At 39.7% G+C, this 13538-nt stretch overlaps 1 protein-coding gene and 1 pseudogene across 1 annotated transcript in view; one reads left to right on the top strand and one right to left on the bottom strand.

Annotated features, from left to right (window-relative positions):
• The window catches only part of INTS4 (integrator complex subunit 4), a 147155-nt gene that overhangs the window by 7416 nt on the left and 126201 nt on the right, over positions 1–13538 (bottom strand). The window contains exons 18-19 of the mRNA XM_073215971.1: positions 9238–9368; positions 881–940 (exon numbers count right to left, since the gene is read on the bottom strand). Coding sequence (XP_073072072.1) covers positions 881–940; positions 9238–9368 — 191 coding nt within the window. The remainder of the gene's footprint in view (positions 1–880; positions 941–9237; positions 9369–13538) is intronic.
• On the top strand, positions 2957–5009 carry LOC140844365 (nucleosome assembly protein 1-like 1 pseudogene; annotated as a pseudogene).

Genomic DNA, 13538 nt, shown 5'->3' with positions numbered 1-13538 from the left:
ATGAAAAGAGGGCTGTGGAAACAAAGTTTCAGGGCCTCCAGCTCACTGGTGGAGGAGAGAGGAAACCTGGAGACAGGGTGGGTAAAAGACACCTCCTGGGCACCTCTCTGAAGTGCAGGCAAGGAGAAAGCTCCTGGGCGTGGGGGGAAGAGGGAAGGGGGACCGTAGTCACTCGCCAGCCTGCCGCACCCCACCTGAGAGGCCAGAGTGCCGCATTCTGCTGCACTCTCCCCAGCACCCTTTGCCCAGTTCCAAAAATAAACTAAATGTTTTAAAGTGAAAAGAAAAGAGAATTAAAGAAAAGAAGTAACATGCAGCTCTAAACAGATGAGGAACTCTAGCAAATCAGAGGTGTCACAGAGGTAGACAATGGGTGGAAAAATGAAATATTAAGACTTAAAAATCCTATAAAAGCCTTACTCCCTGTATTATACTCCCAGCATGCCACAGGCCTGCTTACTACCTCAACTTACACTTCTTTACCAAGCCATCCATTCATCTACTGCATCTTTTTAACTGATTTACTTCAAACAGAACTATTTTTGTACATTATAGAGAAATATGTAAACAGAAAGTTGTGATTTTTTCAACAAGAGTTTATAAGTTTTCCCACCTAACACTTGTCTTTTTATGGCCCAGATGAGCGCTGAACCCAAATGATTCCTGATGTTTTTATAATTCTGTTGTTACACGTTTAAGCTAATTTAAAGACATTTATATAACACTAAAGAAAATACACAACATGGGCACATTTTAATAGATCATAGCTTGGCTGCACGGGCTAACCAAGGATTCTGGCTTTTGATTGTCTTTGTTGCTCTGTAAGTGCTATTCTCTGCACAACCAAGATTAGCAAGATAGAGGGTGATGAAATGCTTACCTCTGAAAAAAGTCCACTTCCTGCAAAAATTTTTCACACATCCCAAATAAGGGGTCAACTCTGAATAAAAAACAAAAACAAAACACAATATTTGCTTGTGTAACACGCAAAATAAGGTGTGAGGATCAAAGTCCCAGAAACCTGAGCCTGCATAAAAGGGGAATGAACATATTACACTACAAAAATTGTCTCTAAGAGAAACAGAGGACTCCTAATGGACCTAGGGGGAAATACTTGCCAGGATCTCAAGACATGATTAAAACACTGCAGTGCCTATTAGGCTCAATGAACATTCAAAATCAAAGACTCTCACAGGCCACACTTAATACCTGATTCACTAAGGATAGAAGACAGTAGCACAGCCTATAGGCAGTGCAGTCAAGGTTCTCCTCCATGGGAGTCCTTGCAGCAGACCATTCAGCAGTCCACATAATTGCCCAGGGGCTTGGCATCTGACAGCTCTGGTGCAATGAGATGAGGTCTACATCAAATGGGCGTGGAGACCATCCTGGCTTTGGAGCCTCATACTCCATAGATGCTAATCTCTCTCTCTCTCCTTTTCTTTTTGTGATAAAATGAACTTTTATAATAAAATTAGCATATATGCTACAAGAAATTACACAAAAAAAGATAGGCAAAAATAAAATTAATATATACATTTCTACTTCCAAAGATAACAAGTGCTAACACCTTAGGGTATAATCCTTCTGTATCTCTTTTCATTGTACATAAATACACATTATGTGCATCTGGTAACCAAAATGAGAAATTGTAATATACATACTGTTCTGTGACTTGCTTTTTTCATTTAATAATCTCCACCTCTCCACGGCAATACATTTTCATATTATACTTAGTCCATTTCTATTTAAATATCTTCAGTTGCCCTGAAAATGCATTTTATAGGTGGACTGTTCAAACCAAGAAATTTCTTTTCATAGAGTAGTGGCTTTTTCATTACAATAAATTATTGAAGAGATGGAACAGTTATGCTGCAGAATGTTGCACCTTCTGGATTTGTTTGGTTGTTTCCTATGGTATCATTTAGTTTGTCCTCTATTTTTTTTTTTTCAATTCTCCCAAAATTGATTTTTTTTTTTTAGGTACATACAATAAAATGCACAAAATCTTAGTGTATAGCTTGATGAATTTTGACATGTGTATACACTCACGTATCACCAGGTCAAGATATCAAACAATTCTCATTGACTTTTTTTCCTTTCACCTATTTCACCTATCTCTTAACTGCCCTCCCCTTGTTAACCAACAGTCTCTATGTTGATGAGTCTATTTCTGTTTTGTTTTGTTTTTTAGATTCCACATAAACGTTTGTTGGCTTTTGCAGCTCCTCCCATTCCTCCCACTGCTGCTGTGGAGTCGCTGCCTGTGCCATTGCAGCCTCCTGGCTCTGCATGCTGCCCGCTGGCATTTGAAGGTCTTACATGGCAGTGACAACAAAGAACAGTCTGACCTTGATCAAGATTTGGATGATGTTGAACAAGTAAAAGAAACTGGTGAAGAAACAGAAATCAGAGTACATCGGCTGAATGAATAGATGATGGAAAGTCCTCAGATTCTTGCAGCTCATTAAGACTTGATGGACTGGTAGAAATACCAAGAGGACACAATACATTAGAAACTTGCCTGGTAGTTAACTGACAAGTGAATGCTCTCAAAAACCTTCAAGTTAGGTGAGGCTTAGAACCTCACCCCCACTGTTTTGAGAGAAATCTTCTGCCCTTGTCTAGCTCGGATTAACACTTACTCTACAGGCACACACCTGATCATCTACATTTGCCCTCTTACAGCACTAAACTATGTTTTCTACCTTTATCTTGCATCTACCTACCACTTCAGCATTTTATTAAAAATAATAATAATAATAATAATAAAGGGAGAAATGTGGGATCCACATATAAATCAAGTATAAAAATCAAACGAATATTCATATTTGACCTGATTGTTTATAGTTCATAATGCGTGATCAAAACCGAAAGTTTCTGTGATGACTGCCCTTGTACTGTTCACCATGTAAGAACTTATTCACTATGTAAGAACTTGTTCACCATGTAAGAACTTGTTCGTTATGCTTCAGAAGATTGGAGACTGTTGAGAATTAGGCTTGGGGTTGATTAATGATTGTGCATTGAGTCCCCTATACAGAATTTTATTGTTGTTAACAACCATTTGATCAATAAATATGAGAGATGCCCTCTCAAAAAAAAACAAAAAACCTTCAAGTTAAATGTGCACAGATAGAAGCCAAATTCTGTGAGGAAGTCCATGATCTTGAAAAAAGTATGCTGTTCTCTATCAGCCTATATGTAATAAGTGATTTGAAAGCATTAAGGCAATTTATGAATCTAAGGAAGAAGAATGTGAATGGAAACCAGACGAAGAGGGTGAAATTTTGGAGGAGCTGAAAGAAAAGGCCGAATTGAAGATGAGAGAAAGACAAAGGAAAAGAAGACCCCCAAGGGAATGAATGCCTCGATTTTGGTTGACTGACTTCCTCAGTGAAATGTCTCAGGAACATGATGAACCTATTCTGAAGTACCTGAAAGATATTAAAGTGAGCTCTCAGATGCTGGCCAGCCTCTACGTTTTGTCTTAGAATTTCACACTGATCCCAGTGAATATTTCACAAACAAAGTACTGAAAAAGCCATATAAAGATGAGGTCAGAACCCAACTCAATGATGCCGATTCCTTTTCTTTTCATGAACCAGAAATTATGGTTTGTACAGGGTGCCAGATGGATTGGAAAAAAGGAAAGAATATCACTTTGAAACCCATTTAGGAGCAGAAACCCAAGGAATGTGGGACAGTTTGTACTGTGACCTAAATAGTTTCAAACACTCTTTAATTTCTCTGTACCTCCTGAAGTTCCTAAGAGTGGAGATCTGGATGCTGCTGCGGAAGTCATCCTTGCTGCAGAATTTGAAATTTGTCACTTTTTACGGGACCGTATAATCCCAGTATCAGTGTTATACTTCCCAGGAGAAGCTATTGAGAATGCTGATGATGATTATGATGAAGAAGGTGAAGAAATGATGAGGAAGGGGGCAGAGAAAGAGTTCAGGAAAATGACCCAGACTGTGACTCAAAGAAGGAGCCAAACTCAGCAGAGTGGGAGCAGCAGGGAAGCAGGATCGTCTACCTTCTGCTTCCATGGGAAGGATGAATCTACATCATTTGACAAGCTTATTTCAAGCTTTTTGTTGTTAGTTGCTTGTTTTTATTTTTGTAGCCTAAAATTAAAATGTCAGATATTTTAAAATTGCATTGAATAAATAAATAAATGAGAAATAATAAATGGAAACTCACTCTATAAGCAACATTCATTTGCACTTTTTCTAAAAAATACATAGCACTGGAAACTTTCTTAACTCTGATAAACTACCAAAAGTGGAACTGAAATTTGATAGTGAGGTTAACCTGACAAGACCTCAAGGGGTGAGTGGGCTGGAAGGGAGATCTCTAGCTAAACAGGGGCCAAAGGAAAGAAGTGGCCAAGCACTACCATTTTTTTGCCTGCTTATATAGAACTAGTTTGGAGAGCTTCTAAGCAGTAAAATACAGAGAGATTTGGGAACTCTCTCCAAAGCCCAAAACAGAGAGGTAACCTAACCTACATGCTACAATGAAGTAGGCCTCGACACTAAGAACCCCCACTTTTTCCTTGGTGTGAAGAAGGAAAGCAGGGAGACAGAGGCCAACTATGGGAGATCAAACACTGACCTACAACTGTTGGAGGAGCCTACACTAATTACCAATTTAAACTAGCTAGACTTTCATTTATAAGTATATATGTGGATAATCCAGAGCTATAAAGGAAACCAAGCAGACCTCAATAAGATAAAACCAAGAGAAGAAAGCACAGAAACCTTCTTAAAAACAATTCTAATAAGTAACCTCAAAGAGATTAAAGAGGAGATATGAAAGGATTTTGCACTGATAAAGAGAGTGCTACAAAAAGGGTACAGAGAAGAAAGCACACTTAGAAGTAAACAGTAATAATGAAATCAACTGAACAAAGAATACTAAAATGAAAAATGATGAAAACTGAAGTGACAAATTAAAAGAACACACCAAGAAAAAAAAAAAGAGCACACTGAGGAGTTTACTCAGAATGCAGAGTAGAAAAACAAAGAAATGGCTCCCCAACTTCGAGCTCTACTACAAGACCACAAAAATCAAGACAATTTGGTACTGGCACAAGAACAGACCCATAGATCAATGGAACAGAATAGAGAGCCCAGATATAAACCCACACACATATGGCCAATTAATATATGATAAATGAGCCATAGACACACAATGGGGAAATTACAGTCTCTTCAAAAGCTGGTCTTGGCAAAACTGGACGGCTACATGTGAGAGAATAAACTAGATTACTCTCTAATTCCATACACAAAAGTAAACTAGAAATGGATCAAAGACTTGAATGTAAGTCATGAAACCATAAAACTGTTAGAAGAAAACATAGGCAAAAGTATCTTGAATATAAACATGAGTAACTTTTTCATGAACATACCTCCCTAGGCAAGGGAAACAAAAGCAAAAATGAACAAGTGGGACTGTATCAAACTAAAAGGCTTCTGTACAGCAAAGGACACCATCAGTAGAACAAAAAGTCATTCTACAGTATGGGAGAATATATTCATAAATGACATATCCAATAAGGGGTTAACATCTAAAATATATAAAGAGCTCACAAGCCTCAACAAACAAAACACAAATAACCCAATTAAAAAATGGGTGGAGGATCTGAACAGACACTTCTCCAAAGAAGAAATTCAGATGGCCAACAGGCACATGAAAACATGCTCCACATTGCTAATCATCAGAGAAATGAAAATTAAAACCACAATGAGATATCACCTCACACCAGTTAGGATGGCCAACATCCAAAAGACAAACAACAACAAATGCTGGTGAGGATGCAGAGAAAGGGGAACCCTCCTACACTGTTGGTGGGAATGTAAATTAGTTCAACCATTGTGGAAAGCAGTATGGAGGTTCCTCAAAAAACTAAAAATAGAAATACCATTTGACCCAGGAATTCCACTTCTAGGAATTTACCCTAAGAATGCAGGAACCCAGATTCAAAAAGATATATGCACCCCTATGTTTATTGCAGCACTATTTACAATAGCCAAGAAATGGAAGCAACCTAAGTGTCTATCAGTTGATGAATGGATAAAGAAGATATGGTATATATACATACAATGGAATATTATTCAGCCATAAGAAGAAAACAAATCCTACCATTTGCGACAACATGGATGGAGCTAGAGGGCATTATGCTCAGTGAAATAAGCCAGGTGGAAAAAGACAAGTACCAAATGGTTTCACTCATGTGGAGTATAAGAACAGAGCAAAAACTGAAGGAACAAAACAACAGCAGACTCACAGAATCCAAGAATGGACTAACAGTTACCAAAGGGAAAGGGACTGGGGAGGATGGGTGGGAAGGGAGGGATAAGGGGAAAAAGGTGCATTACGATTAGCACCCATAATGTAGTGGGGGGGGGCACAGGGAGGGCTGTATAACACAGAGAAGACAAGTAGTGACTCTACAGCATCTAACTATGCTGATGGACAGTGACTGTAATGGGGTATGTGGTGGGGACTTGATAATGGGGAGAATCTAGTAACCACAATTTTGTTCGTGTGATTGTGTGTTAATGATATCATTAATTTAAAAAAAATGGAAAATACGTCAGAAAAGATTTAGGGAAAGTAGATCCAGAAGATGCAACATCCAGTATGAGAGACTGGAGTGGATGAATTAAAAAGATACTTAAAGAAACAATGGAGTGAAAAAAAACCTGTGAGCTAAAAACAGAGTTGATACTTCAAAGTCCCACTGAAGGTCAGTAAGAATACTGAAAGAAAACACATATCTAGACACACCCTGGATTCTAAAAAGAAGAAGAAAAGTTTACAGCTTTCAACCAAGAAAAATAAGCTACCTGCACAGGAAAGAGAACCAGACTGGCATCAGACATCCTAATGTAACATTAAATGCTGAAGGCAGCAGAGCAGTATTTAGAGAGCTCTGGAGGAATTTCGTTTATGAAGAGCAAAAGAGAAAGGCAGTGCCAGACGTGCAGGGTCTCACTGAGGGTATTACTTATACTTATCCCCCCAAAAAATTAGTAGAGAAAGTGTTCTCGTCAAAAAAATAGCAAATTAAAATAAGGAATTTTAATAGGCAGCTGTGGCATACAAAGAACAGTGGTATGTTGAAGCTAAGTAATTTTGATAATGTATTTATGAAGATTAATGCATATTTTAAGAAAAGACTCTTAAAATAAGAGATACATTATAAAAACATAATAAGCTGAAGCTACATTCTAAATTGCTTAGTACAGTATGAGACAAAAACACACAAAAACTTCCATCTTGATGTGAGGTACTCTTGATAGAGATGATGATAAATTCTATTTAACTTCTTATGCTCATAAATGTAAGTTCAATATGTCTATTAAAATTATCAGAGTAAAAATACTACTTATACAACTAACATGAGTTAATATTTACCAAGTGTTTACTCTGAATGTGTCAGGCAGTATTTTAAGCACTTCACATATAATGATTCAATAATCCTTACAATAACCCTATGAAGGAAAGGCAGGTACTATTATCCCAGTTTAACTTATGGGGTACAAACTGAAGCACAGAAGTTTTAAGTAACTTGTTGAAGTAACTAAGTTTACAAAAGGTGGAGTCAAGATCTGAATCCAAGCAACAAGCCATCATACCTCTCTTAACCTCTGTTCTACTGCCTTTCACTTGAATAGATTGGAAGCAGGGTATAGAGCTTTCAAACCCCTGGAAGAAGAAAGAAACAAAGAAAACAACTGATCCAGCAGAAGTTGGAAAAGAAATAAAGCAGGAATGTATACAAATGGAAAATATCATATAGCACGAGTAATATACTAGAGTCTTTACACAATGACATGGAAAGATGAAATACTGGATGAAATTAAAAAGGACACAGTACAAAGTTTATTATGATTTCATTTATGTTAATGTATACACACTTATCATCTACATATGTTTATCTTTGGGAAAAGTCTGCTAACAGTTCTTTTAGAAAAGATAGATTGTCAGGGAGCCTTTAATCTATAATATTTAAAATTTTCACAATAATCATATATAAACTGAAAAATAACATCTGAATAAAAAGGCAAGGATGCCACCACAAGGACCTGTTTTTCTCAGCTGTAACTGACAAATAAGGATTATACATTTGTTAAATGACTGTATAGATATCTCTAAGATTAAATCACTACTGATACAGCACTAACACAGAGAAGACACGTAGTGATTCTACAGCATCTTACTATGCTGATGGACAGTGACTGTAATGGGGGTTGTTGAGGGGACTTGGTGAAGGGGGAAACCTAGTACACATAATATTCCTCATCTAATTGTAGATTAATGCTACCAAAAAAAGACACACAAAAAACAGCACTTAGAATGTTCTTCCTGACCTAGTATTTTTCAGTGCTCACTTAAACAATCCTATTTATTTCTCCATACCACTTTCAGGCTGACACTACTGCCACACTAAGCATCAAATGAGTCTTCCATCTACAAATGAGTTACGTAAGTACAGCACTGTTATCAAATCTATGATACCATCATTCCTTAGATGCACCTTTATTTTATGAAACACCAAGCAATGAAAAAATACTTTCAATCAAACTATGGCAAACTATCAAAATATCTGATTTCAGAGAAGTTAAAAATTTTTAATGTGCATTTTAGAATCAACTAAATATGGATACTCTCCTTATCAGATGGTACTCTTGCTATGTACCAAGTCCATGCTAACTGCTTTTACATGTATTATCCCATTCATTCCTTACAGAAACCTCATGAGATAGATGCTATCATTCTCATTTTACAGACAGGGAAACAAGGCACAGAAAAACTAAAAAATCTGTCCATAATCAAACAACCAGTAAGTAGAGGGATAAGGATGTGAACAAAGTAATCTGACTACACAGTACATTCTCTTGTCTTTACTGCCTGGGAGAGAGCTTCCTAGTCCCTTCTTGACTAAATTCTTAAAGAAATATATCAAGAATATTATAGACTGTCCTTGTCAGATGAAGCCCTATGTTGTGCTGTAACCACTGGACAGCCACTGGAAGGATTTTTCCAGGAATCTAATCTAAGAATACAACTAGGAATATCTGAAAAAATGAATAGTTCACATATCCCTCAGCTGAACTTTCCTAGATATCATTTCCCTTATCAATAACCTTGTCAGATCTCTGGATGCATTTGGAAGTGTCTCTGAAAGGACCATGCACCCCCTCTGCCATCCACACATCTTACCCTCGAGCAGTTCGCGCTGTCACTATAAGCTGCAAGGCTTTGGCCTGCAGCCTCATGTGATGTATAATCACCACCTGCTGACTCTCCACACCATTGTACATGAACTCCATTTTGTAGGTCTCTTCCATGATCTATAAGGAGAAGGTAATTCACAATCAGTAAAAATATCATCATAGTCTTACTTGAGAACAGCACAAGGCCCTAGATGAAATTCTCAACTAAGAATTTTTTTCCCTTAATTCCTATGTTCTAATTCTGAATTAAGATTTTTGAATGCTTATGTTGAGAGAAATTAATATGATCAGTGTATGCCTTATGAAAAGAGAATGTATTATTTTGTCAATTAAAAAAATACTTTCGGTAGGGCGGGAGCCAAGATGGCGGCGTGAGTAGAGCAGTGGAAATCTCCTCCCAAAAACACATAGAGCTATGAAAATATAACAAAGAAAAATCTTCCTAAAATAGAGACCACAGGACACAGGACAACATCCAGACCACATCCACACCTGCAAGAACCCAGCGCCTTGTGAAGGGGGTAAGATACAAGCCCCAGCCCGGCGGGACCCGAGCGCCCCTCCCCCCGGCTCCCGGCGGGTGGAGAGAAACCGGAGCAGTTTTTTTTTTTGGCGAGCGCTTTTTGGAAGCCTTAGAGGGACGGGCCCCCGTTGCTGGGGAGGCAGGGTGGCGGGACCGGTGAGGAGGTGCCTGGGAACGGCGCCGGAGGACAAAGAATATCCCGCGTTTCTCCCTGCGAGACCTGGGGGCGGGTGCCTGAGACCGGTGCCTGAGGACGGAGGAGGTCGCGCGTTTTTCCCCTTTTTTTTTTTTCTCTTTTTGGCAAGCGCTTTTTGGAAGCCTTGAAGGGACGGGGACCCCAGTGCTAGGGAGGCACGGTGGCGGGACTGGTGAGCGGGTGGCTGGGACCGGCGCCTGAGGACAAAGAATATCCCCCATTTTTCCCTGCGGGACCGGTGGGCGGGTGCCTGAGACCGGCACTTGAGGACAGAGGAAATCGCGCGTTTTTCCCCTTTTTTTTTTCTCTTTTCTGCGAGTGCTTTTTGGAAGCCTAAAAGGGACAGGGACCCCGGTGCTAGGGAGGCAGGGCGGCGGGACTGGTGAGCGGGTGCCTGGGACCGGCACCTGAGGACAAAGAATATCCCGCATTTTTCCCTGTGGGACCGGTGGGTGGGTGCCTGAGACCAGCACCTGAGGACGGAAGAAATCGCGCGTTTTTCCCCTTTTTTTTCTCTCTTTTTGCCAAGTGCTTTTTGGAAGCCTTGAAGGGACAGGGACCCCGGTGCTAGGGAGGCAGGGCGGCGGGACTGGTGAGCGGGTGCGTGGGACCAGTGCCTGAGGACCAAGAATATTGAGCGTTCCTTCCCTGCGGGACCAGTGGGTGGGTGCTTTTTGGAAGCCTTGAAAGGACAGGGACCCTGGTGCTAGGGAGACAGGGCAGCAGGACCAGTGCGCGGGTGCCTGGGACCGGCACCTGAGGAAAAAAAAAAAAAATCGCGTGTTTTTTCTTTTTTTTTTCCTTTCTGTTCCCTCTCTCATTGTTGCTGTTGTTGTTTTGGTTTGGAGAGTGCTTTTTGGAAATCTTAAAGGGGCAGGACAGGTCACTTAGACCAGAAGCAGGGAATCTGGGGATCTCTGGGCACTCTAACCCCCTGGGCAGCAGGGAGCACAGAGGCCCCTTACGGAGATAAATAGTCTCCTGGCTGCTCCCCCTCTAACGGGGCTCCACCATTTTGGAAGAACAGCCCCAGCCAGGCCAAGCCCACAGCAACAGTGGAGATAAACCCCAAAGCAACTGGGCAGGAAGCAGAAGCCCTGTCTGCGCACAGCTGCCCAGCACAAGCCACTAGAGGTCGCTATTCTCCCAGGAAAAGGCTACAAACCAACAAGAAGGGAAGCTCTTCCAGCGGTCACTTGTACCAGCTCTGCAGACTATCTCTATCACCATGAAAAGGCAAAACTACAGGCAGACAAAGATCACAGAGACAACACCTGAGAAGGAGACAGACCTAACTAGTCCTCCTGAAAAAGAATTCAAAATAAAAATCATGAACATGCTGACAGAGATGCAGAAAAAAATGCAAGAGCAATGGGATGAGATGCAGAGAAAAATGCAAGAGCAGTGGGATGAGATGCAGAGAAAAATGCAAGAGCAGTGGGATGAAGTCCGGAAGGAGATCACAGATGTCAGGAAAGAGATCACAGAAGTGAAACAATCCCTGGAAGGATTTATAAGCAGAATGGATAAGATGCAAGAGGCCATTGAAGGAATAGAAGCCAGAGAACAGGAACGTATAGAAGCTGACATAGAGAGAGATAAAAGGATCTCCAGGAATGAAACAACACTAAGAGAAATATGTGACCAATACAAAAGGAAAAACATTCGTATTATAGGGATACCAGAAGAGGAAGAAAGAGGAAAAGGGATAGAAAGTGTCTTTGAAGAAATAATTGCTGAAAACTTCCCCAAACTGGGGGAGGAAATAATCGAACAGACCATGGAATTATACAGAACCCCCAACAGAAAGGATCCAAGGAGGACAACACCAAGACACATAATAATTAAAATGGCAAGGATCAAGGACAAGGAAAGAGTTTTAAAGGCAGCTAGAGAGAAAAAGGTCACCTATAAAGGAAAACCAATCAGGCTAACATCAGACTTCTCAACAGAAACCCTACAGGCCAGAAGAGAATGGCATGATATACTTAATGCAATGAAACAGAAGGGCCTTGAACCAAGGATACTGTATCCAGCACGACTATCATTTAAATATGATGGTGGGATCAAACAATTCCCAGACAAGCAAAAGCTGAGGGAATTTGCTTCCCACAAACCACCTCTACAGGGCATCCTACAGGGACTGCTCTAGATGGGAGCACCCCTAAAAAGAGCACAGAACAAAACACACAACATATGAAGAAGGGAGGAGGAGGAATAAGAAGGGAGAGAAGAAAAGACTCTCCAGACAGTGTATATAACAGCTCAATAAGCGAGCTAAGTTAGGCAGTAAGATACTAAAGAAGCTAACCTTGAACCTTTGGTAACCACGAATCTAAAGCCTGCAATGGCAATAAGTACATATCTTTCAATAGTCACCCTAAATGTAAATGGACTTAATGCACCAATCAAAAGACATAGAGTAATAGAATGGATAAAAAAGCAAGACCCATCTATATGCTGCTTACAAGAAACTCACCTTAAACCCAAAGATAAGCATAGACTAAAAGTCAAGGGATGGAAAAACATATTTCAGGCAAACAACAGTGAGAAGAAAGCAGGGGTTGCAGTACTAATATCAGACAAAATAGACTTCAAAACAAAGAAAGTAACAAGAGATAAAGAAGGCCACTACATAATGATAAAGGGCTTAGTCCAACAAGAGGATATAACCATTCTAAATATATATGCACCCAATACAGGAGCACCAGCATATGTGAAGCAAATACTAACAGAACTAAAGAGGGAAATAGACTGCAATGCATTCATTGTAGGAGACTTCAACACACCACTCACCCCAAAGGATAGATCCACCGGGCAGAAAATAAGTAAAGACACACAGGCACTGAACAACACACTAGAACAGATGGACCTAATAGACATCTATAGAACTTTACATCCAAAAGCAACAGGATATACATTCTTCTCAAGTGCACATGGAACATTCTCCAGAATAGACCACATACTAGCTCACAAAAAGAGCCTCAGTAAATTCCACAATATTGAAATTCTACCAACCAATTTTTCAGACCACAAAGGTATGAAAGTAGAAATAAATTCTACAAAGAAAACAAAAAGGCTCACAAACACATGGAGGCTTAACAACATGCTACTAAATAATCAATGGATCAATGAACAAATCAAAATAGAGATCAAGGAATATATAGAAACAAATGACAACAACAACACTAAGCCCCAACTTCTGTGGGATGCAGCGAAAGCAGTCTTAAGAGGAAAGTATATAGCAATCCAGGCACACTTGAAGAAGGAAGAACAATCCCAAATGAATAGTCTAACATCACAATTATTAAAACTGGAAAAAGAAGAACAAATGAGGCCTAGAGTCAGCAGAAGGAGGGACATAATAAAGATCAGAGAAGAAATAAACAAAATTGAGAAGAATAAAACAATAGCAAAAATCAACGAAACCAAGAGCTGGTTCTTTGAGAAAATAAACAAAATAGATAAGCCTCTAGCCCAACTTATTAAGAGAAAAAGAGAGTCAACACAAATCAACATAATCAGAAATGAGAATGGAAAAATCACGACAGACTCCACAGAAATACAA

The sequence above is a fragment of the Manis javanica genome, chromosome 11, assembly GCF_040802235.1.
Source record: "Manis javanica isolate MJ-LG chromosome 11, MJ_LKY, whole genome shotgun sequence".
Taxonomy (NCBI): Eukaryota; Metazoa; Chordata; class Mammalia; order Pholidota; family Manidae; genus Manis; species Manis javanica.
This window is presented reverse-complemented; position numbering and strand designations above follow the sequence as displayed.